General features: G+C 46.5%; 1 protein-coding gene across 1 annotated transcript; it reads left to right on the top strand.

Annotated features, from left to right (window-relative positions):
• The first annotated feature begins 23,705 nt into the window (after positions 1-23,705).
• LOC147903892 (uncharacterized) lies at positions 23,706-24,983 on the top strand. The gene is made up of 2 exons (XM_087401958.1): positions 23,706-23,845; positions 24,068-24,983. The coding sequence occupies exon 2, from the start codon at positions 24,077-24,079 to the stop codon at positions 24,722-24,724; it is 648 nt and encodes a 215-aa protein (XP_087258084.1). The 5' UTR covers positions 23,706-23,845; positions 24,068-24,076; the 3' UTR covers positions 24,725-24,983.
• The last annotated feature ends 1,419 nt before the right edge of the window (positions 24,984-26,402 follow it).

Here is a 26,402-nt window from a genome sequence, read left to right as displayed (position 1 = left end):
TAATTGCCACACAAGCAAATGTTAAACGAAACAACTAAAAGGCTACGGCTCGCCATGTAGAGCTCTTGGAGCATGGCAGAGCAGAATTTGAGGACCAAGAGTAAGAAAGAAAGCAATTATCTAGGAACCTGGTGTAGGAGAGCTCAGAATCAATCAAGTAGGTCTAAAAGGGCATATACCGAAGCATATTACAAGGCACAAGGAGGCCCAAGATGACTCCGATTGGCAATGTGACATTAGGTCACCTAGGTGGATACTAGGAGTGAACCAGTATCACTCATCTCGAGCTCTAAGGAGCCCGAGGAGCCCAAGCAAAGATTGAGAGAGCCCTCAAGAAAGCTTCGAATACGTGGGTGTTTTAATAGCAAAGTCCACACAAGAGGTTGCACAAGATACACCTTGAGCCATGAAGAAGGACGTGTCAATGGATGATTGATAACCCTAGATCAATGAAGCTAGCCTTTGTCTAAGGCGCAAAAGTAGTAGAATGGCCTCTCCCTCAAGAATCAAAGTAGAATTCTAGGAATTTTGGGGACTTATTGAGGACGCATGATCAATGAGTGCAACACCAAGGAAGATTACATGAACTATTTCCCATGCATCTTGAGCGAAGATTGCTCAGTGATGGTTCTTCTATAGGCTACTTTCAGCACTAGAAACAGATGAAGGATGCAATCCTTTAATGTTTCCATCAACGGGTCAGCGAACAAGATGCCTGCATCAAGATCAAAAGCTTGAAACATATGAAAAATTGAGTAGGGGCACATAAGATAATGTTTTGAAAGAGGGGAGAGGGCGTTAGTTAGACCAAAAGACATAACCAAAAACTCGCAATGTCCAGTAAGAATGCGAAAAGCAGTCTTTTGTTCATCTCTTCGTCTACAGTTTTCCCCCCTTCTCGCTCTACGAACTATCCTGCTCTCGATCTTCATTGTCTTCCCCTCGATCTTTGAATTGTCTTGCGCAGATCTGCGCCCTCATTTTCATCGGCACCAACAGTGAGACCTAGTTCAACACCGCTGCCCTCGTTACCAATGTCCGTAATTTTTCGAGAGTGGATCATTGATATCTAACAGTTATAGGGTTGTGCTTTATGACATGAAGCTTACGTGTGTGTAAGTTAAATATGAAGAGGGGAGAGGAGAAGAGTGGAGATGAGGAGAGAGGGCACAGCTAGAGAGCACACCACAAATGACTACATGTACACTAGATTTAGTTGAAATTTTAGAATATATACAAACCCTTTTAGGGTTAGGGTTAGGGCATCTAACCCTTTCCTTTATAGCACTCTATTGGGTTAGTGCTATGCACATATCAAATACATGATGTCGAGCATAGTTTCTCAACACCTTCCCTCAAGATCAACATCATGAAGTAGGCCTTCCCTCAAGATATGATGATTTTGGGGAATCGAAGAAGGACTAAGCATAATATTCCATCACACCCCTTTAATAGGAATGTCCTTCCTCTGGGTCAAACCAAGAGCTTGTCGGTGCTTCTCAAAAAGCTCTTTGCCAAGTGGTTTAGTAAAGATGTCTGCGACATTCTCTTTGCTATTACAATGCTGCAGTGTGATATCACCAAGTAACACTCTTTCTTTGATGAAGTGCTCTCTGACATCAATGTGCTTGGTCCTAGAGTGATATACTGGATTCTTGGCCAATGATTGAGCTGATTGATTATCACAGTATATTGTTGTTGGCTTTGATTCATCAAAGTAGTCTGTTTCCGACAATAGTCTTCTGCCATATAGCCTCACATGCACCGGTAGTGAGAGTCCTATATTTTGCTTTAGTCGAAGACAAAGAAACAGGTGGTTGTTTGTTTGACAACCATGATATAGCACCTTGACAAAGGAAAAATGCATGTCCCTATGTCAATCCCCTGGTCTCATGATCTCCAGCATAGTCACTGTCACATTTCTATGCAACCTTGGATGACTTCCTCTGTATTCTATTCCAAACTGTCTTGTACCTTTGATGTATCTCAAGACTCTTTTGGCTGCACTTCAGTGAGGCTATTTTGAATTTGCCATAAATAGTGCTAGTGAACTTACTGCATAACAAAATCTGGCTATGTGATAGTCAGATATATAAGAGATCTGATGAGCTGTTGATAGTACTTGTTATTGATTGTAGGCTTTTCTGCATCTTTAGTAAGTTTCAAACTCTGTTCCATGGAGTGGCTGCAATCTTGCAATCTACCATATGAATCTTCTTCAGGAGATCGTCAACATACTTTAGCTGTCTGAATCTCTCTAGAACTCAATTCCAAGACAATAGTGCATAAGTCCAAGATCTTTCATGTCGAACTCTGCAAATAAGTCTTGTTTCAACCTTTTGATGAAGCTATCCTTGCTTCTGGTCACAATCAGATCACCTACATACAAAAGTGCAATAGTAATGTCTTCCCCTTGAACTTTGTAGAGTAGAGAGTATGATCTGCATTGGACTTTATGTATCCCAGGTTAGAAAAATACTTGTTGATTCTGTTGTACCAACTTCTGGGTGCTTGCTTTAGGCCGTAGAGACTTTTCTTGAGATAGCAAACCCGATTCTCTTTCCCTGGTTCAACATAACCTCTGGTTGTTGAATGGAGACCTCCTCATCTAGGTAACCATTAGGAAAAGCATTCTTGACAAAGTCGAGACGGTACACATTTCATTTGTTGAGTTTCGCTAGTGATATCAAGAACCATATGGAATCCATCTTTGCTACTGGAGCATAAGTCTCTTCATAGTCCTGACCATATTGCTGTGCAAATCCTTTTGCAACTAGTCTAGCTTTGTATCTTTCAATGCTTCCATTTGGATTGTACTTCACTTTGTATATCCATCTATTTGCTATGGCCTTCTTTCTTGGTGGAAGGTCGCATAATTTCCAAGTATTGTTCTTGTACAAAGTGTCCATGTCTTCATTCATAGCAGTTTGTCATTCTGGCGTCATTCTGGCTTGTCAACTGCATCTTCAAAGTACACTAGCTCTTTTGTAGCCATGATGGTGGTATAAGAGCATAATTGGTGGTTTCAACCTGAATTGCTTTGCCTTTCTGAGCATATGTCAATCTAGCTGGTGGTTTGCTTTTCCTAGTAGACCGTTGTGGCTCTTCTCGGGGTGCTTCTGGCAATTCTTACTCTTCTTCATCAACCTTTTCTATAGATGAATGAGTAATCGGTGTGTCGATCTCCTAAGACATTTGAGGTTTTTCATTCTGATTCCTCATCAAAGATTACATCTCTGGATATAATGACCTTTAGGTTGATGGGATCATACAGCTTATATGCTTTGCTCTCTTCACTGTAGCCAACCATGATGCATTTACATGACTTCGCATCCACTTTTCTGCGATGATCGTCATGTATGTGGGTATATGCTATTCAACCAAATATGTAGAGATGCCCAATGTGTGGCTTATGTCCAGCGAATGCTTCATAAGGTGTCATACCTTAAATCGGTTTGGTTAAAAGCCGATTAAGCAAGTAGTTCGCAGTGGGTATTGCTTCTGTCCACAATACTGATCCGCGGAAGATGCTTCTCATTGAGCATTGCTCTAGCACTATACCATTCTTCCTTTCAGCTCTTGCATTCTGCTAAGGAGTATCTGCACAAGTAAATTGTCTTCGAATGCCATTACTTCTGCAAAAGTTCAGGAATGCTAAAAACATGTATTCGCCTCCTCTGTCTGATCTCATGACTTTGATCTTTTTTCTTGTCTGGCTTTCTATCATGGCTTTGAATTCTTGAAATCTAGAGAAGACTTCATATTTCTCTTTCAAAAAGTAGACCCAACAATATCTGCTATAGTTGTCGATGAAAGTCAAGTAGTAAAGCGAACCATTGATGCTGTGGGTCTCTGGGCATAGCTCCATACATCTATGTATACCTCGTGCTCGAGAGATGCTTCTTCTGAAGTTGGTTCACTTTTGTTTACCTAAGTAGCATGCTTCACAAAATTTTCCAAGAAACTGAAGCTTAGGAATTCCAATTGTCATATTCTGATTTCTGAGCTCTATTTGATTTCTAGTTTCTGAGCTCTTAGAATTGACATGTTGATATCTCGTGTGCCATTTTGCGAAAAGTTGCATTTGTTGTGGTTGAAGTGACATGGCATGCAAATCTGGTACTGAAGCTAGCATTCAGAACAAGCGTCCTTTCTTGACTGCCTTTCCTACTAGCTGATATCCTCTGGATTTGTCTCTAATTATGCATTCATCTCCATCAAAGATGACTCGATAGTTGTGTTCCGTCATATGACCAACTGATAAGAAGTTCTTGTTGAGCTTCGGAACATAGAGTACATCTTTCACCAATCCTTTCATACCAGTGAAATTGTTCATAGGGATAATGCCTTTTCCTTGAACTAGATTCAGTGTATTATCTACTGTGCAGATAACATTCTTCTGTCCTTCTAATGGTTTCATCTCTATGAGCCATTCCTGATGCTTTAGCATATGAGATGATGCAACGCTGTTGATGTTCCAAGGATCCTAATCTGCTTGGTCGATTTGATAAATGTATTCCCCCTTTAAATTGCAATCTATGTCAAGATACATTGTTTTTGTCTTTTGCATATCCTCACTTGCAAGGAACATATTCTTTGGTTAATTGGCATAATGATTGTGACTGGAATGTCCACCACGATGATTTCCTTTTCCTAAAAAATTTCCTCGATTGCTGCTGGATTGACCTCCTTGGTGGTACTGCTTCTTGCGGCAATCTCTTTCATAGTGTCCAAACTTATGATATTAGTTACACCGAATGTTTGACATGTCTAATGGCCATAAGAGGGGAATTATTAGACACCATTGGATTGGAGTTGGAATGCATCCAAGCCCCCCAAATTGCCAAAGCAGCTATGAATTCCCTTTAAGAGTAGCCAAAATCCCTCCAAAATCCACTTGCAATTCGTAATATGTTCATACAAAGGCTTCAACGTGATTACCAAAATGAAGTTTGAAGGAATAAGATATCATAATTAGAAGATGCAACACGTTTTGTGAAGATTTTTATGATAATACAATCCACCCGCAAATTTTCTAATCCACCGATAGAGGAAAAGAATGGAGGTTTTAAGAGAAAATGAAAACGAAAGTTTTCTGTACCTTTAGGAAAGACATCTTGAACACTACGCATTCGAGGAAAAGAACCGGTCTTACAAAATTGGCCAAGGCACTCAAAGAGAGATTATGTTTTCAATGTATCTAGTGTGGTTACTTGAGTAAAGACTGCCCTATGAAGACGAGTAATAAGGGGCCAGCAAGACCATTCAAACAATGGAAGTCATAGGTGAGTCAGTGATATGCTTAATTGGAAAATTTCATTTAGAGTCTTCCCAATGTTGTGATTGTAATCTTAGTTTTTGTTTAGACCTAATGATTTAATTAACATGAAAGGAACAATTTTAGGTCATGATATGTATATCATATTTGGCCCAAGATCAGTTGCCTATTCTAGAAACAGCCTGAGGTGAACTTGCCTTGCCTTAGCTCCTGCGAGCTTCCCCCTCCCCCGCCGTACCTCTACCTCCCCTAGCCCTCCTCCTCGCCTCGACCCTCCGCCCCTACTTCTCCGCCCTCACCCCCCCTCACCCGCCGCTGCCGCCGCGCCTCACCTCGCCATCCCCGCCTCACCTCCGCCCTCACCCTCCCTCGCACCTCCGCTCACCCCCCTCGCAACCCCGTCTCACCCCTCCCCTCACCGCAGCCCCTCCACCCTCACCCTCACACCCCGCCTCACCCCCGCCTCGCTCCGCCCCCCCTCGCTTCGCTCACCCCTCCCCGCTCCGTCCCCTCTCCCCTTGCCATTCCACTCCACCCCACCCCGCTACCACTCCGCTCACCCCCCGCCTCCCGTTCCACCCCCTCACCCCTCGCCTTCCGCCCCCGCCCCCTCTCGCCTCTCCGCCCCTCCGCTCCACCCCCGCCTCCCCCTCCCGCCCTCCGCCCCCGCCCCCCCCCGCCCCTTCGCTCCACCCCGCCCCTTCGTCCCACCCCTTCCCCCCGCCCCCCGCCCGTCCTCTCGCCCCACTCCGCCTCTCCCCCGCTCCCGCTTCCATTCCCGCCTCCCCACCTCACCCGCTCCCCGCCCCCACTCCTCCACCCCGCGCCACCCCCGCTTCCTACCCTCCCATCCCGCTTCCTCCACCCTCCGCCCTCCATCCTCCCGCCACACTCAGGCTCCACCCTCCCGCTTCTACCCCCCTTTTTTGGGTGGCAGCCTCTTCCTCATCGGAAGCCTCGCAGTGTGTCTTGGCGGTATGGCGGCTCCCTGCCCGGAACCGGAGGCCCAGACGGACCCTCCCTCTCCAGATGCCTACCGCGTCATCCTGACAGAGCAACAATCATCTCGGGTTCAGGAGGTTGCCAATGACTTTGCCCTTACCTTTGTTTATGGCAGAGTCATTGGACATTCCCCCTCCAGATCAGCCATCAGGGACTGGCTCCAGTCCACTCTCATGCTAGAGGACGGCCATATTGAGGAGGTGGCCCTTATGGGAAGGGGCATCTTCTGGCTCAAACTCTTCACTACTGCGAAAGCTGCGAGCAACCTGATTGCTGGCTCCCCCACGTCAGTGGATGGAAAGATTATCATGATAGTCCCGTGGTACCGTGGATTCAACGCAGCAGATTTTGATGCTCGGTTCCGTATACCTCGCCATCCAGTGACGCTAGTTTTTTCAGGTCTTGCTGCTGAGCTGCGGCCGATTGTCAGGGACCTGGGCTCCCACTTTGGCTGGGTTATGCACGATACTTTCGCCGATGCGGTGACTACGGCAGGAGCCCCCCGAGTCCGTGTGGCTGTGGCGGATCCTGCGACTCTCCCGGCAGTGATCGAGATCGTGACAGATGCCGGTAGCATCACCCAGAGCATGGTAGTCACCGGACAGCCAGGACAGTGTCTGAGGTGTCACGGCTTTGGGCACCTAGCGGATGTTTGTCCACGCTTCGCCAGCTCTTCTCGGCCTCCCTCGCCCCCCCCTCTCCGCCCCCGCCCCCCCCTCCGAGCAGCCACGCCAGGAGGAGCAGAGGCAGCCGGAGCCCGGACCAGAGTTAGCTGGCGGCTGGACTGAGGTTAGAAGGAAAAGAGGAAAGAACAAGAAGATTTCTAATAAAGGCAAAGAGGCAGAGGTTACCCAACCTGCAGCTGTACCTCAGAGAGCATCTTCTTCGATGGTAGCCCGCCCTCCACAGCCTCAGGTCCCCCTCTCCTCCTCTCCCCAGCCTCTCCCCATTCATCAACCCCAGTCCATCCCCCATTCAACCCCAGTCCATTCAACCCCAGTCCATCCCCCATCTGCACCCCATATCTCCCGACCCGCAGCTTCAGCCCCCTCCTCGTCCTCCTCAGTCTTCTCCCCCTCCTTCTCAGCCCCAGTTCCAGATGCATCCCCATCCCTCCCCCCCCCTCGCCTCTTTCAGCTCTCCCGCAGAGCTAGCTGCACCGACGGTTCCTCAGCCGAGGGCAGTCCCCGCTCCCCCTCCTCCTCCTCCTCCTCCGCTAGTCGCCCCTGAGGAGTCTGAGTTGCCTATTCCCCAGCCTCCTCCCCCTCCCCCTCTGCTGGCAGGACACCCTGAGTCTACACCATCACCAGAGCAGGCTTCTCTGTCCGCTAGCCCCTCAGTGGCAGACTCTGACGGGCCTCAGCTTCAGGAGAGAGAGCTCCCCCGCGACTTTTACAGATCCGGCCCCTGGGACTACTTGGATGTGGCCGACCTCGGGACTTTCCCTGCTTGCCTCGACATCAGTATCTTCCTACTCCGCAAAGGGGCGGATGGGAAGATAGCCGCCTTGGCCCCCAGGGATGGCCCTAGCTTTGCTTTCACGTTCCTTAGCGACGGCACCGAGACCTGGACAGACGACTCAGTCTGGGAGGCTCTCAGGGAGCAGACACATGCTCAGGTTTGCTCCTGGATAGGCCCGTCCGCCGGTGGGCAGCTTCTCGAGACTCAGTGGTTCGAGGGTGACGTGCGCTTGCGGTGGCGTTGCGCCGCCAAACACTTCAGACTGATTGTGATCCTCAAGCCCCCCCTGTCTTGGCCCCTCCCCCAAGATTTCAGAGCGTGGACTCCTCAAAAACTCCGTGCCTTCTACGGTATGTCCACCTCAGAGATCTCGAGCTGGCTCGAGAAAGCTTTCGTTCATGGTACCAAAGGTCTCTCGCCTTTGCTGAAGGTGTTGAAGGACGGGCAGGACGACCCCGCTTCCCCCTCCAAACCTTCCCATAAGCGTCAGCGCCTCCACTCCGAAATGTCAGCTTCTTCTTCGACTTCGACCGCGAGCAGACAGTTGTTCGCAGCCTCCCAGCCCTCACCATGAGCCTACACCTCGTATCCTGGAACATGAACGGGTTTCACTCTTTTGGCACCCGTGGTCCTAGGAAGCTCATTTTGAGACAGGAACTTCAGCCAGCAGTGATTGGTCGTTTGGATGTACTTCTGCTCCAGGAGCACAAGCTTTCTACGGCTCACTCCCGTAGATGCGGGAAGATTCTCCCTGGACGCTCTCACACTTATTGGGAGCCCTCGATCGGCGCACTGGGGAGGAGTGGTGGTGTCTGTACCTCCGTGGGCGAGCAGCTAGCCCAGGGAGTTTTCGGTCATGGCACGTTGATACCAGGCCGTGCCCTGTGGGTAGGCCTGGATCTGGAGGGCTCCAGAGTTGGAGTGCTCAACATTTATGCTCCCACAGATCTCCGTTGTAGAGCCACCTTCTGGAGGACACTTACAGGGATTCTCCCAGACATGGATTCCTGGATTGTTGGAGGTGACTTCAACAATCTGGAGACCTTGGAGGACCAGCAGGGCAGAGGACCGGAGTTTACAGGTATGTCTCAGGCAGAGCAGTCCGCTTGGGACTCTTTTATCTTTGCAACAGGAGGAAGGGACAGTTGGCGAGACCCGTCCTTCCGACGTTGGCACGGGAGTTTGGACTTCTCGTGGGGCTTCCGCAGGGAAGGAGGTAGACTCTTGGAGAGGCTGGATAGATTTTATGTTAGTGATTGGGCCATCGGCAGAGGCGGTCAGGCGGGTATAGTTCCAGGGACGACACTTTTCGACCATGCGCTGTGCTCTTATCATTAGACTCGGCAGCTCAGGCCCTTCCCCCCCGCTCATGCCGGATTCCCGACTCCATTTTCTCGAGGGAGGACGTGCGCAACAGTATTTGCAGTCTTTGGGATAGAGACTGGGGCGAGTGCGTGGATCTGGTTGGTTCGGTGGCGCAGGCTTTGCAGGAGTCCAGCCAGATCTGCCAGCTTGCAGCCCTACAGGTTCGATAGGATTGGTGGGGCAGAGAGAGCTCTTCGGAGGGACCTCGCCTCCATTCAGCAACTCCAGCAGGCATCCCCGGGCTCGGAGGAGCTTCGGATCCAGGCCCTTCGAGCCAGAGCCCTTCTTGAGGAGACACTCCAATGTCGCTCAGAGTTTTCCTATCACGCCTCTCTCTCCTTCTGGGCCCGGAAGGGTGACCGGATGTGCAGGGAGTTCTTCAGGACGCATGGCCAAAGAGCTGCAGGTGATCAGCTTCGGAGTCTCAGGACAGCGGAGGGACACATCGTTACGGATCCGGGAGAGGTCTTGGGGTTGGCCACTGACTTCTACAAGACCCTTTTCCAGCAGGAGCCGCTTGCCCCTCGTACTCGACGTGCCCGTGAGGAGGTGTGGAGGCACACTCCATCCCTGGTCCAGCCTAGCATGCAGGCGACGTTGTTGGCACCGTTCACCACGGATGAGATGCTAGAGGCCTTGATGGCCATCGATGGACAAAAATGCCCAGGTGAGGATGGGCCATCCCGGGCATTCTTCACCTCCTTCTGGGACCAGATCCATCAGCCCCTCCTAGCAGCTCTTCAGAGGATTTTCAGCAGCGGTTATATGCCAGAGAGCCTTTCCTCGGGACTGATTTGCCTCATCCCGAAGGGAGGAGATAGACAGGAGATCCGTCAGTGGCGCTCGATCACTCTCCTTACTACTGCCTACAAAATCCTCGCCAAGATGATCAGCGCCAGAGTTCGGCCTCTACTCCCAGACCTCATCCATGACACTCAGACAGGCTTTGTCCAGGATCGCAGTATCCTGGATAATGTCTTCACCTTTTCAGAGGCGGCGGAGTGGGCTCAACACAGCGGATCACACCTTGCCATCCTACTTCTCGATTTTGAGAAGGCCTACGATCGAGTGGATTGGTCCTTTCTGGAGGGGACTCTGGAGCGGCTAGGTTTCCCAGCAGGTTGGATTCAGGGTATTTCAGCTTTGTACAGGACAGCTTCTAGCAGAGTCATCATTGGAGGCAGGATGGGTGAGCGTTTTAGCTTGGAGAGATCAGTGCGTCAGGGCTGCCCCCTTGCTCCTTACCTGTTTCTCTTCTTCGCCGAGGCTATGACTTACTACCTTCGGGCGAGGTCTACAGGGATTAGGGGTGTTCGCCTTCCACTCCGGGAGGACACGGAGCTCTTGGACTCGGAGTACGCGGATGACACAGCCCTGTATGTTCAGGACGATGAGATGATGCTGGAGAGGGTGAGGATGGCCCTGGAGGTCTTCTGCTCGGCTGCTGGTGCGAAAATCAACTGGAATAAATCAGTTGGTTTTCTCACAGACCCCGGGGCGTGTTCTCAGTGGGGGAGGTTTTTGGGTTTCAGGTGGATCCCACGGGGACAGACACCTAGATACCTTGGTTTTCAGGTCGGCCTGGACATCACGCCAGCTCAGCAGTTTCTTCCGGTGCTAGATTCCATCCGATGGAAGCTGGCTTTCTGGAGCACTGCTAAGCTTTCCCTTGCAGGTCGTGCCCTGGTAGTCAACCAGGTCCTCCTAGCCACGGCTTGGTATGTGGCTTCCTGTTGGTGTTTCTCGAGATCCAGCGTGGCACAGCTCAGGAGGCTGGTTCGGAACTTTCTTTGGTCCGGGGAGGATGGCCTCAGAGATACCAGAGCCAGGGTTGCTTGGCAGACAGTCATTCTTCCGCAGGCTGAGGGTGGCATGGGGGTCATCGATCCAGAGCTTCAGAGTCAGGCCTTGTTAGGCAAGCTAGTCATCCGCGGTTTGATCCCGGGGGGGTAGACGTGGAAGATGCTACTTCAGCAGGGGGTCGGTTCTTGTGTCCCGCGCCGAGGTGGAGAGTGGCTACTGTCCCTCAGGTGGATCTTCACTTCCGCCCCGCTCACTCAGCCCCGTTCCCCACTAGTTCGTAGCCTCCTCATGGTTTGGAGGCGTCAGTCTCATTCAGTCCCCTCCCAGCTGTCAGGAGGAGATTGATCGCCAGCCGCTTATCTGGAACGGTCAGGTCAGAGATGCCGAGGGCCTTCAGTTGGGGGAGATATCACATATTAGGTGGGATGGCTGGATGAGGGGGCCAGCCCGGTCCCTTCGAGTTTGGAGGGACACGTACAGACATCTGGAGACGGCTGATCTCGCAGACGCAGCTGGAGGTGCACGGGGAGTCCAGGCGAGGCGCACGGAGATCGACGGCGCGATCCCAGCTGATTGGCTGGTTCCACCTGAGCCTCAGATCCTCATGCGTGGTGACGACCGTTGGCTGGGACAGTTCACCCCCCGTGGCATCCCACTGGTGGTCGCAGGACGTATGGACGACTCCTCTATTTCCTTCTACGCGGTTATGGGGGATGGACGACTCAGGAGAGAGGATGCGCTCATCGACCCCCTACTCCCATGGCAGAGGGTTCGGGTCGTAGGCCTTTTGGGGAAGGTCTGGCGTACCGATCCTAGCATTGAGCAGGATCAGATGCAGCTTTGGCGACTCTGGCCCTGGGAGGGGCGGGCCTTGTCAGAGCTTGATTGGGACCCAGGAGAGTGGAGTTGGCCAGAGATTGTGACAGGACAGGGACCGACCTCCTTCTTTGCCTACAGCACGACTCTGGGCAGGCGAGTTCTTGGGAGGATGCAGAGCCGCCCCCCCACCCAGCGGCCGAGCTGGTATGCACAGGGTATTTCCAGGTTCTTTTTACAAGCCTTCTAGAAGGCCTTGTGGGAGAGCTGGCGGCCGAGGAAGATCTCCTACTTCCTGTGGCTTCTTGCCCACAAAGGTCTTCCAGTGGGGAGCTGGTTGCGGCAGATAGGCCAGGACGGATGCTGTCAGATCTGCCATGAGGATGAGGAGTCACCAAAACACTGCCTGTGGAGCTGCACTCGCGCCCAGGAAGTGTGGAGGTGGACTTTCGGGATTCTTACTCGCGCAGCACCGGAGCTAGGTTTAATCACGTGGGGCGCGTTCTGTTGGTGCAGCACCGCACCTGGTCTCCATCACTTATTCGAGGCATGCCAGCAGAACCCCACTTTCCTTATCACACAGGGGACGTGGGGACCGCTCGAGGGTATTCCGCAGCACCTAGCAGAGGCTGATACAGGAGTTCAGGAGAGGCAGCCAGTCTGGGAGATTATTAGCAGCATCGCAGGGTGGCACATTTGGACCTCACGTTGCGCGCAGATCCTTGGCGGCACCTCCTTATCAACTGCCCAGATCATGACGGATATTTGGAGCGAGATTATTCATACCCTCAGAGGCCAGTGGGACCAGATTCAGGGAGATTCCCGAGCCGGCCGGGAGAAGCGAAAACGCTTCCTCTGGGCTTGGGACACACAGGGCCTCTTCTTCGAGCAAACTTCACAGGGCCTTCGGTGGCGCTACTCACCACCCCGATGGCTGTTCATTCACACTCGCCTTATCCCTCCGTGAGAGAGTGATTTATTTTTGTACCTTTTAGGGCTGTGTCCGATTTGTGAACGCAGCCCGTCAGCTACAAGCTGACCTTTGTATCTTGCTCTCGAAGTAATATAATTAGCACTGTTTTTTCGGCAAAAAAAAATATCATATTTGGCCCAGGGTCTAAAACTCTCACGGGGAATTATTAATGCTTGATCATTGGAATGACCTTTGCGTGCATGAATGGCTTGAGTCCGGAGTTCACGACGAAGTAAGACTGACTGAAGTTCTTCCAGTGTCGAAATTTGCTGTTGGATGGCAATACTAGATTTGCTTAACCATCTCCTAGTCCATTCAGGATGACTTAAACCATTTCTGTTGGATTCATAGTCTCTCCTGCTGTGCTGCGATTTGATTGTTGTAATCCTAGATCCTGAGTATGTAAGCATGATCGGTTTCACTGCTGTTTTGCGAAAACTTTGGTTTATTTGGTTTCTTAGTGTGAGAATCCTAGAAGTGTTCTTGGACTCATAAAGAGCTGCAAACATATCCCATGCTTCTTTTGATGTCTTGACGTTGTTGAGCTATCCTAGCATGACATCTTCCAAATTTTGCTTGATCAGATGATATGCATATTTGTCTTTCTTGTCCCATTCTACTTGTGCTCGGGCAATGGCAGGATCTGCTACAGGTGCGATCACTGTTGGTGTAGCTGTACATCCTGCTGTAGATCGTGCTGCTGCTGGTGTTGCGGCAACAGGTGGAGTAGAGCTACTGCTGGCTGGATCGTCCAATGGTCTAGGTGTAGACCCATCGACATACTTCCATTTGTCCTAAAGTACCATTATTTCCATGTACCATAATTGGAGTTGTCTAGCTTCCACCCATTATTTTGCTTCTAGACATGTAGGAAGCCCATAGAGATAGATTTGATTTCTTACCTAGATTAAATTTGAATAAACTTCAAGATTTTGTGGAGGATTCTATCAAATCGTATAATTTTCTGTCGATAATGGTTGTACACATTATATGAATCACAATTTGTCGATAATGGTTGTCTTAGAAGCAAACGTCTTTATAGCCCTCAACCTCTTAGTCCTATTCATACCTCTATGTATCTACAATATTCATAGTAGTATTATGTGTGTTACGTAGGTCAGACTTATCGTACTGCTTTCGTCTATTTTTAAGAGCATGTTAGGGAAGCTAGGAAATGTCATAAAAAGATTTTTTGATTGGAGATTTGAAATCTTTATATGCAACAATGGCAAAATCCAATTTTAAATCCTTTCAAAGTTTTCTTATTGAGCATATTAGAAGGAGAATTTGCCAAGAAAATTTCAAGGTTGCTAGGCCTTGATAAGTTTTTTGGATGAGAAATTTACATACCTTCTTTCCTAGAGGTTTTAATTGTTGCAGAAGGGAACTCGGCTCATCACAAGAGTAAAAAGGCTACTCAAGAGGATCTTATTGTTTGGAGAACTCATCCAAAGAATAGGAACATTTCTCATCATTGTCCTAATCCAAGTCAAGTGTGAAAGCCAAAAGTGATTTATGTTACTTCTGCCCGTTTCCCTAGTGATGATATTAGAAATGTTGCATCTACTTGTGGATTGATGCATCAAGTTTCTTTTGGTTCTCTTATTAGATACATTGCATCTACTTCTAGACCGATACACCATGTTTCTTGTGTTTCTTCTTACTTCTCAAACGAGAGAACTATTGTCTATGGATACTATAAGATAATGTTATAGTTCTTGGATCGACTTATGTTTTTGGGAAAATTTTTTGTTAAGGTTATTGAAAGATAGAATATTAGGGTTCTTTTTAAACTTCTATATGCATTAGAAAAATTCTCTTATTAAGATATTCATTTAAGAAATGCTTTCAGTTGAAAGTGTTGCTAAAGGGCTCCCATTTTAAGAAAAGAGCTTATGATCACTATATTTACTTCTCCTATTCTTGATAAGGTAGGGTATATATTGAAATCACCTTAAATTATGAGTGCTCTTCCTCATTGGGTTAGAGGGGTGCTTGGAAATACATGAGAACATTAGGACAAAAGGCTTCAATTATGCAGATATTGTTGGAAACCTTACAATGCATGGAAATCTAGCCATTCTTAGTAGCACTTGTTATTGCAATAGTAGAAAGTTAGCTCCTCTCATTGATAATTCTTTAGGACATGTTATTCCTACTGCCTTTCCGAGGGAGATTTTCTTTCAAGGCACAAAATTTTGACTTTCTCCTTCCAAGGATTCATGCCTATTAAAAGCCATTGAGAAAGAAATTTCAAAGTTGGCTATCCAAGTAGAATAATCTTTAGGTGTCTAAGGTCTCTGCACCTATGATAGTAGCAGCTCTCTCTCTTCAGAGGATGAGACATCCTTTCATAAGTTAGAACAAAAGTTTGTGATTTCTTAGGTAGGTAAATGCTCAAACAATTTTGTCTTATAAAAAAGATTTATTTGCAAGCTCTATTAGGAGAGATTAACTTTGTAGCAAAGACATATGCTAGTTGGTCTATGCCTCAAAAGGATTCGATTTTGAAGCATCAAAACTTTGATAACTCTTTTGGGCTCATTTGCAACCAGCCCAAAGTCCAATTTTTGGGTATGTGTGCTAGTCAAACAGTTGGATTTCCGCCTAGTTTACAGCCCATGGGACAAAATATGATGTATGCAAATGTTGGAGCAGCCCTAGGGGTGCAAACAAGTATGCCAATTCTTCCTTATCTCTATGCAACTTGGAACTTGCATAAAAATCCTAAGAAACATAGAAGATTATGTCTCAAAGTAGTTGATTTATTGCTTCAAAGGGCAAATTACCAACTATTCATGAACTGTGGATATTTGAGAGACATTGATGTTCCAATAGATTTTGAATAATTCAATGGAATTTACTCTAGCCACCATAAAGTTTTTAAACTCCTCTCGATGTGCAAAAGAGAAGTGTACTCCAACCTTGCTTGGAACACATGATTTTACTAGACTCTATACTTTGGAAGAGTTGAAGTCATGAATAGGAAGGCTTATTTCACAAGCTTTCAGATAGAGATATCAAAATGATATATGCAAAGCTTTAAGAGTTGAAAAATAAGCCTTGCATTTTGGTTTTTGGATGAAATTAAAAAAAGAGTCATGGATTTGTAAAAGAAAAGGATCATAAAAGTTATAGATACTGAAGATGTGCTTTGTTGGTTAAACTTTCTTCTAGACAATTTGTTCATAGCTTTAGGAGACTCTTTTTTTCAACAAAGCCGTGGTATACTAATAGGCACTATTTGTGCTATTTTCCAAGAAAAGTTTTACCTTTTTACTTATGAATTTGAGTTTATGCAATAATTGCTCTCTTGGGAGACTTGTGCAATCTTTTTTTGTAAACTTAGTCAGGTATTTGTCCAAGATATTCAAACTGTAAAGATTTTATGTTTAAAGATCAAAACTCTCTTGGTGAGGAATTTATCCTTGATGAACTTAGTTATACAATGAGTGGAAGCTATTGTAGTTTCTTAGATCTTAGCATTGCTCAATCCTTGAAAGGTATAAAGCTAACAAATATGAGAAACGACCACCACCAGAGTATGCTATGTTGAATATCATGGCATTGACTCAAACATCTTTGTTATTGGCTAAAAATGGAGTGATACTTCCCAATTTTATGGGTGTGCATTCATCTCTCAATTTAGAAATTAGATCCTATTACTTCTCAGAAAGCTTTGGCTATAATACAAGAAAAGTAATAAAGAAACTCCACTTTGTCCTACATTCTAGTCGTTATATCTTTGGAAATTTGGCTTTGGATATGTTTAGGATCCTTGAACATGGATTGAAATCCTAACTAGGGAGCTTCAAAGCCCATTTTCTGTTTTCGTTGTCTTAGGTTTTTCTATTTTGGCGTTCATCTACTCTTAGGTACGTGTTTGGTTTAGTTTTACATACATACATACATACATACATACATACATATATATACCTATATATGTATGTATGTATGCATGCATGTATGTATGTATGTATGTATACTACTACATACATACATACATAAATAAGGATTGTGATAGTTGAGACTTCTTCCATAGGATTTCACATAAATAAGGATTCCACATCTTCCATAAGGATTCCACATAGGAAAAGAGAGGAGCATCTTCTAGAATTCCTATGTGGAATAAGGAGGATGTGGACATATGGAAAAGAGAGGGTCCCTATGGACTCCATGTGGGGAGACTCTTGACTTTCTCAATATTTTAAGAGTCTTGAGCATCTTTTGATGGGACACATGGCAAGAGTAGCCAAAAAGGACATGGATGGTGACATACAGGCTTATGTGATTGATGGGGAAAGGAATCTACTGGCAACAATTATAAATGGGTGAAGGAGGGTGATAAAATCTCTATAAAAAGAGCCCTCCTCTCCCTTGTTCATCATCTCTTCCACCATTAGGCCTCATGTTGCTATGGCTCTAGTCTCCTCAAGCCTCTTCCATGAGCCTTCTCTCCCTCTTGTAGATATTCTCTTATGTAGACTTTTGAGTCCATCTCTCTCTAGTTTATTCTCTCTCTATGAGTAGTCTTGGAGCTTTTGCTCCCTCTTAGTGTTTTGAGCTAATTGTAAAGGTATCTATGAAGGAGGTGTGATGTTTCCTCGGAACCTACCCATCCAACCCAATCAGCCCCTTCAAACTCCTCGATATATATCAGTTCATGTCATGTTGAGCCGCAAGATCTTCTTTCAACAACGTATCGCTCCTCTTTGGCACAGACCTACTTGCTGAGATTATGGCCTCTGCTGATCCTTTCCTTCTCCCTATGCTTGAGTACAACATCACTTGGGATGTTACCATCTTCATTCTCATCTAAGGGAGGAAAGCATGGTGTGGTCTCTTGGTATAAAAGCTTCTTTTTAGTGTCCCTTTCCCAGTGATAAATATCTCTGTCACTCAGTTCGAAAGTAGTAGGAAGTGAAGAGGTGTGTGAAGTTTATTAATAATCCCCAACTTCATGTCACAATACCCAATAGGGTAATTGGTCTCACTGCCACATGTTTGACCTATCCCTTGCCAAAGGGATCAAACAAATACACCCTCGACTCAATGACCGAGGGAGCAATCCAAAGTTTAAGATCCCCTACATTTGGCTTTTCAGAAGGAGGGCCTCCAAAATCCATTGAAAGGGTTCTCCACCCATCTACTCATTCTTAAGCAGACCATTGCCCCATGATATGGGACTAGACTGCCTCTCAGGCTACAAGGTCCTTGTGGAGATACCTGCTTAGACTGAAACAACTATCGATAGAAGTATGTGGTCATATCTAGTATCTCTTAAGGGTTTGAATTCATAATGGCATCTTGCAGTTGGTACCGACAGTGTGTCCCTTTTGAGTGGAGGCCCTAAAAAAAATTGTATGGACATTGTGTCTCCTTGTTGCACCAATGGTGCCCTAGAGGACTAATAAGAGATCTCGGCTTGATGGATCTCCATGGCCTAAAGGCCTATTCAAGCACTCTTGTAATAGTCTCATAGCCATTGTGAGGTTGGGTCTTGCTCTCTAGGTCACTCTATGAAAGCCAAATCCCATCTCAATTCTCTCTTGCACTTCTGAAGAGAGTGATATCAATGGAGAGGATGGGTGTGAAGCTACTCAACACTCCTTTGAATCACATCGACTACCCATGTGATCCAACCATCCATAGAGGGCTCTCTAGGCTATTGCTAGATCTCTGCCATGGCCTACTGCACCTCCTTGTCTTATAGCAAAGCATCGGGAATATAGACCCCATTTTGTGGGAGTTTGCAATGGGGCTTGATCTAAGTGAAGCACAATTTGGGAGTGATATGACATTGTCATCCCTGCCAACATCAGCGACTCCCCCTCCGTGCATCAATCTCCCATGTAGAATTCGTTGAGTCATCATGTTGCCACTATGAATCGAAGGAGAAGTAATGAGTTCTAGGAAATATAGAGAACTCTTACTCCCTCCAAGGCTCATGGACCATAATCATAAAGATGAACTGCTCCAAAGTGTTACACTCGACCGAGGCCATTGCTCCACCTTGCTTGTCCTCCTCAAACTCTAAATTGTTGAAATCACCTCCAGACATCTAGAAGGCTTCTATACCACTGCCAGAAAGGGGGGTGATGCTCTCTATAAGTAAGGGTGTAAACATTCATAATCTTGATCCTGGAGTCACCCATCTGTAGGCTAACCAAGAGTAGCTGCCTTGTAATAAGCTCTCCCTAGTCAACCATCTCTCGGGCTAGTGCTTGAGATACTAAATGCAAACCCCTCCGCTCTTATCCACTACAAGGAAGCACACCTTAGGGGCTTTCCTTGGGAGGAGATGGCGCAATCATTTGATGTCCACTACTAAAAACATGTGCTCCTGAATCAAGAGGATATCTAATGCCCATTGCATGACAACCCTTTTCAACTGAAGTATTAGATATTGTGGCTGCTACCGCACAGGGGGGGTGTGGGTGGTGAACAAGGCTCTCCAATGCATGGAAGCTTGTGTAACAACTACATAATTCAAAGTTTTTTAGGTGGAAGGAGGCTTGGATTGTGAATGGTAGGCTCAATGCTTACCTTTAGTGCCCATTGCATTAGAAAGGAGGTCTGCACACCTAAACAACTAGTGTGCTAGTTCAGTGGCACTTGTGCAATATCCTTGAGCTGCACCTATGGCCCTAAGCAAAGAAATAGTGCTAAAGGCTCAAACCCCTTCATGTTAGGAGAAAAATCCAACTAGATGTAGTTGTGTCTCCATGATTGATTTGCAAATCCTTCCTCTGCTGCCCCAACCACTCCTCCATCATCATGAACATCTGACCTCTCAACATCAAATCGAGGAGAAGGGGGGTCCATTGCTCCTTCGATGTGGACAACCAAGTTGAAGCCCAGAAAGGATGGGACGGGTGTCCAACTGCGGCAATGGAACCCCTATCTGGGGCTGCAAAATCAAGACTGACATCTCCAGTGCAAGCGCGTAGTCATCTAGAATGTCAAAATAGTTATAGGGGACCAGTCGCTAAAAATCCTATGAAAGGGGTTGTCCTCGGTGGAGTTTTGTCTCTGTAGTCCTCAGAAAAGGGGAGGACACTTCTGCTAGCTCAGGGGGACATGCCTCACCTTGAGAGGAAGAAGCTCAACACTAGGTTGGTGAAGTTGCACTCCACCCAAGGGCCTGGGTAGAAGAGGATGCGGAGTGGATGACAAGGTAGATGAAGGGGGGGGAGCAACGAGACTACGGGGAAGGAGGAGGGGTTTTGTAGAGGAAAAGATTGTAGTATGGGAGGAAGGGGGAGGGGGAGAGGAGGACATACATGGGATGGAAGGGGGATGTTGCGAAGGTGACAATGGAGGAGTAGAGGGAGAGGAGAGGTGACAATGAAGGAGGTAGTGAGGGGGTGGAAGGAGGAGGAGGCGGTAGGGGAATGGGAGATGGGGGGTGAGTAACATAGGTGTTGGGGTTGGGAAGGGACACCTCTCCAATGCCTAGACCCGTAGTGGACTTAGGGGCCTAGCAAAAGCCTTGCGGCATGATTCGAGTCTACTGTAAGATCGAAGAAGTCCTCTCCCCCTCAAGTGTCTGAGGTTAACTTGGGGGGGCTCCCTTTGCCTGCTCCTCCTACGGTGTGGTAGCTAATGAGGGGCCCATCCTTTCCAACTATTGATGGTGGCATGCTCGATGTTCGCACTTCTTTGCAGCATGCTTACTCAAATTTTCTTTGATCTACTCCATCAAAAGGCTCAACGACAAGAAGTCTCAAATGTATGCTGATTTCTATTTGGGAGTAGAGGTTTAGTCGGACGGCCCTCCCACTACTCTCCTATATAAGGTGGTAATGGCTCTATTTGTAATGCATGGGCAAGTCTGCCCTACCCATCTACAGCATAAGCATTGCTTGAAAGTCTATAAACTTTGACCCTCCTATGATGGAGAGTGCCCCCATCCAAGGTCTTGAGGAAGATCTCCTCTAGTTTTCTATAACCTTGAGCTACAAGACCCCATCATCTACCAGCATAGAGGCTACTATGGACAACGACTCTAGCATTATGCCGAACATTCCTCCAATAGAAGTCAAAATGGAGTAGTACTCCTGTGAGAGGCCAGGGAACGTGAGGGTCACTTAGAAGCATGGAACATGGTGCGTCAAATCCTTGTCATCCATTGTGAAGCCTGATAAAGAACACTAGATGAGGACTGAGGAAAATTAAACTCTACTCTACCAAGGCCTCAGTGATATCAGGGGAGCTTATCTAGAGAAGAAAGACTCCTCTCGCATAGATGGTGACCTCTTAGATATTGTCACACTCTAGTGCTAAGCTCGCTTAGATACAATCTCAAACTTGTCTTCTTATGGGTGTGAGGCGGCCCACCAATGCTCTTCATGCAAAGACTGAACTGCAATCTACACTTGTTGCTTGTCCTTTAGGGAGAGGGAAATTAGAATGGCTGTGGGAATTGTGAGAGCTACCATGAGATCCTCTCTAGCCAGGAGACCAAGGGTCATCACCAGGATTGTCATCCCCAAGAAGACAAAACAATGAAACTGCTCCTCATAGCAAGGCAAAGGTGACCAGGGAGAAAGTAAGAAATGAGAAGGTATTAATTGTATGCTGAAATATATGTTACAAGAGAGTGGTTTATTATGTGAGTGACATGGCACTGTGTTGACCATTCAAAGAGGGATCATGATAATCCTATTGTATGCTGAAATATGTATATCTTGACCAATCGTCAATGAAAGTGATGAAATACCTGTATAAACAGTTCGATGGAGGAAAAGGTCCACATATATCAGTGTGAACAAGATCCAATAAAGCATATGAATGAGTTGAAGTAGATGCATGAAAGGATTTTTGATGATGCTTGCCAAGAGCACAATATTCACAGAGGCCCATGTGAGGATGAGCTGGGAGATTCATACCATCCATAAGATCATGACGATTTATAGCAAGTAACTTTGCAAAATCCGAATGAACAAAAAGATGATGCCATAGCTTGAAGTCCAGATCACCAGGGGCTGTAACCACATTAGCAATATCATCATTTAAGGAAAGTTGAAAGAGGTTACCATTCTGAGGAGCAATTGCTATGGTATGTCCATCTTTTTCAATCCGACATTGTGTGTGGTCAAAGCCAATAAAGAGACCAAGATCAACAAGTCGTGCCACAGAAAGAAGATTTCTCTGAAGATTTATTTGCAAGCTCCACTATCACTACACTTGCACAGTTTTTGGATTCCTTTTCTTTTTGGAATCTTTATGATTATTTGGATGGTGCACCGAGCCTCCAAGTGAAAAGGGAGAAGAAGAAGATGATCCCTAATGGCTCGAACTTCAATTAAGCTTGGATATATTCTAGTCTTATAAAGGTAGATAGATGGATAGATAGATATATGGAAAGATATAGATAGATTGATTGTTGATAGATGGATAGGTAGATGGACGGGTAGATAGATAGATAGATAGATAGATAGATAGATAGATGGATAGATGGATAGATAGAGGGATGGATGGATGGATTGATAGATGGATGGAGGGATGAATAGAAACTCCTACTCCTTGGGGGACGAGGGTGAAACACCTGCAAGTGATTATGATGACATGAGGGAAATGCCCAAGGGAGGCATTTCCCCAAAATCAAATGGCGAGTGATGGGAGCGGCGCGAGCCATTTGAGATTTTGGGTCCTGGGGACCACCACAGGGATAGCGATGGCTAACATTTTCCAGGTTACAGCTTAGTGTCCGGTCCATCTTCGAGGTGTGATGGCGACTCTCGAGACGTGGAAGAGAGACGATGGCAGTGCTCAAGCTGGGATGGGATGTGTGAGTTAGAAGATATGTTTGATGGGAATGCTGGAAATGAATTCGAGACCTTGAAACATAATGGGAGCCCACGATCTTGGAAAATTGGCATTAGTATTTGTCACTCGATGCCTAAGTGTCAATTAACCTAAGCTGATGAGTGTCGATTAAGGTGTAGTGTTGATTAATGTATTCGAGGGCAGTGGGGGAACATGCTGGTTGATTCGAGAAAGTTCGTGAGATTTCAAGATGCTGATTCGAGAAATTTCGTGGTTGCCCTGAGCGAGTATATATGGAGGGGAGGGAGGGGGCTGAGGCAGAGCAAACAAAGGGAGGGGAGCAAAGCCTAAGAGAAGGGGGAGAGCGGCGAAGGGAGAGAGGCAGGGTGAGGGTTAACGCGCATCAAATTCAAGGCGATAAGACCTTAGCCTAAGGGCCTATTCTCACTACGAGATAGGTTATGTTAGTGATCTTAACGTAACTGATTTAGTTAAGTTAAAGTTAACCTTAACAAGGGAATTGCATTCCCTTTGGTAACCCATTTTGTTATGCACTAAGTGGTCCTAACAAAAAATTCCAGGGTATTTTTCATACAAAATGGTTTATCTCATCAATCCAAAGTCCGTCCTTTAAAGTTAAGGTCACAATGGATTCTTCTTTTCAAGGCCTTTCAAATGAGTACCCATGTTGTATAGTTCCGAGTTGATCTTGACCATGAAAATTTCTTAACAAGAATCTTGCGTAAAGTCGCATTCCCATTGCTCACCCTTAAGTTAACCATTAAAGTATTACATTCCAACTTCTTTCTCTTCATAAAAGTCCTTAAAGTACCTATTTTGAAGGGGTTAAATTTACAAGAATTTTTTAGGGGCCATTACGAGATTTAACTTAACTAGACTCTCTAAATGCCAACGGGATTGCACAATTATGTGAACATGCCATTAAGAGCCTTAACTAGTGTGCCCTAACTAGGACAAAATTGTTCAATGTAACGGGAATTTGAGACGGAAGCAAGAATAAGTGGCATCCAAACAAGTCCAGGTGCTACACCTGCAAAGGAAAAATATTATTTCACCGATATCACATGCATTCCACGATATACTCTAGGAATTTTGAGAGAGAAACTATATACTCTAGTGGGAATAGGCCCTAACTGGGTTAAGAGTAGAGAAAGCAAAGAGACAAATTAATGAGTTTAGTTAAGGGAGAGAGATGAGGTGAAAAGTGAAATGAAATGTAAAGGAAGGGTTGGCAAAAGAGGATTCTAGAAGGGCTTAGGGTTTAAGGGGGAAGATAAAGGGTTGGAAAGGAGGAACTGGGGCTCTGCTGAATTTCTCTGTAAGGCCGACAGCTGCAGCCGCTCTTTCTTCCTCAGGTCTGTTTCTCTCTCTCTCTTTCAGCTCTGGGTCCTCGTAAATCAGAGTTTCTTTTCTTTTTGATTCCTCCTCCTCTCCCGTTTCTGCCATCGTCCCTGTTTTGTCTTGCTGCATTGCTCTTGCTCTTTGTACGCTTTCATCTCCCTTCCCGTTTTTTTCGTTCACTGCTTCAGAGGCTTTTGATCTTGTTTACTTTTACTGCACATCCATCTCTCTGCCAGGTCTCCGCCATGAGGACGGTAGCTACATCGACAGTGAAGAATGCCAGACTCCTTGTGGAGCGAAGGCTTTCGGCCACTGTGGCTCCTATGTTTGAAAGAGGCTTTGCCACATGTGTCCGGGACGATGTCAACGCGGAGAGGGCCTCCTGCCCAACTTCCGAGCTGTTGCAAACCTCCCGCACGGCTGTATCAGGGGGCCTGACCGATCGACCTTGGAAGTTGCTCGTGAGGAACTTTGTAAGCGTGACGGAAAAGAGGATGATGCGTATGAATTCTGGAAGAGGAAACCCAGATTTTGAGGAGGAATCAAAGAAAGTTGATCTGGCGCCGCATAAGCTTCTCGAAAAAGGCATGCCAGACACTCACCAGGCTATTATCACGTCGGTAATTCCCGTCGGTTATTTCTTAAAGATGCCTAGCGGCAGAACAGCTTATCTTCCAGCAGCAGATATAGGCATATCGGGTGGGGTGGTTCTTCTGGAGACGTTATTTAAGGTGGGGCAGGAGTTAACGGTCCGTATCACAGGCGTTGGAGGGGGTCGTGATATAGTCTCCATGAAGAAACTTGAGTTTGCACCACCTGACAAGGATATATTTGGAATCAGTACGAACCCTAATCCAACCCCCCCTCCTCCAAGGGGAAGACCGAGGCATTAACGGATCATTGTACGTCTGGGAATGGCGGATGTGTTCCTATAGAATCATGGCTAGGTCTACTGGGGACATGCTGGGATTTTGGATTAAGCACAGCCGAGTAGGACAGGCTATAGTTTTTTTTTTTTTTTTTGGAAAGCTGATCTGCTACTGGATTCTGCTGTCTGTGGAAGCATATGGAACTCTGTTAGTACCGTAAAGATGTCTGTAAGAGATCTTGCAAGATCATTGGTACTTTAAACTAATGTGTGGAGTCGCATCATATCTAGAGATTCTAAAGTTCTTTTTTGGAAAAGGATCCACTTCTAAAGCTAGGGTGTATGTTAGCTTACTCTATTCACCCTTCTGCCACGAATTGGTTGTAGTAATGAATAGACGCTGTGCATATTTGGCAGTTTGAAATTTCTTTTATCCGTGCTGGGATTGCTGCTCAATTGATTCGATCTCAAATCTGCTGTTTCATCTATTCCAAAAGATGTCCTACTTGCAAGGTCTTCCAGCTTGGTTTGTTCACACTCTTGGATTGGAAAGAGACATGTTTTCCAGAAACCCTGATTGTGTGGGATCTTTTGTATAATAGCAAACTCACTCCTCTTGGATGGAGTGACATGGCAGGCTTGTGTGTCAGAGTGCGTTAGGATGTACAGCATATAGAATATGTAGGTGGATGTGTATATCAAAACCTGCCCACCACCTGCAGTGCACACAGCTACGCCCCCTTCTCCCTTTCCCTCCTGGTAAGGGAGACTGACTGTGTCAGTGCAATGCTGCGCTTGAGATGTTGTAAATCATAACCTTGGTCTTAAAGGTTGCATATCTTCTATGCTTTCCTGCATGCTTACATGTGGTGCCCCAGTGGACTGGCAAGACTTGTAAACTGAATTTTTTTGTGCCCCGCCTATATAGGGTCTGCAGACCCCCCTGGACCGACTGACCTCATTAGAGGTAAGCCAAGCCAAACTAGTCCTGTTGCTGCTGACCAGTTGCGCTGGCAAGCTGTAGATCTGCCAACCAGCAGACAATATAAATGGGTCATTCTCTCCTGCCTCTTACATACCCTTCACCAGCTAATACCCATATATTTGCCATGCAGGGGCCTATGTCAGCGACATTTGCTGTTCTTCATGGGGCCTATGCTAGCTGACATGGGTGCAGTTCTGCCAGCCTGAAGTGCTAAACAAGGGTGGGCTTACGAGGGGAAACTTAAAAAGGATATGACAGTCCTATCTCTGCGCTTACAGCTTCTCTAAATCCCATCCCTCAAGCTCCTTCATTAGGGGGCTCTCAGAAGGGCATTGATACTACTATTCCATGAAAGTGTCGTACATAGTCCTACAAAGTTCATGACAGGCTTAAAAGCATATGCCCACACTGAATGTGTATAGCATATATTGAGTTACAAACCTTCAATGCAAGGAAGCTGCAAGGGTTGTTCCTACATAGCCCAGCCATTTGATGGTCTAAATAAGATTCAAGGTATTGCTTCCTCATAATTATGATCAGGCCATAAATTATTCACATTAATATTGTATTTTGACCAAAGGCCCTGTATGAATCAAGGAAGCTCCAAGAGTTTCCAGCTATCTGATGGCTAAAAATGATACAAGGGTATTGCTTCCACATAATCTGTGCGTATTATGAGTAGGCCATATATTATTCAAGTTCATATCTTATTTTGACC

The sequence above is a fragment of the Dipteris shenzhenensis genome, chromosome 3 (genome assembly GCF_047967505.1).
Source record: "Dipteris shenzhenensis isolate YYH24624 ecotype China chromosome 3, Dip_SZ_1.0, whole genome shotgun sequence".
Lineage (NCBI taxonomy): Eukaryota > Viridiplantae > Streptophyta > Polypodiopsida > Gleicheniales > Dipteridaceae > Dipteris > Dipteris shenzhenensis.
The sequence above is the reverse complement of the archived record's forward strand: the minus strand, read 5'-3'. Positions and strand labels throughout refer to the sequence as shown.

Excerpts from the sequence above, each read along its gene's own strand:
- LOC147903892 (XM_087401958.1), top strand. The coding sequence starts at position 24,077 with ATGAGGACGGTAGCTACATCGACAGTGAAGAATGCCAGACTCCTTGTG.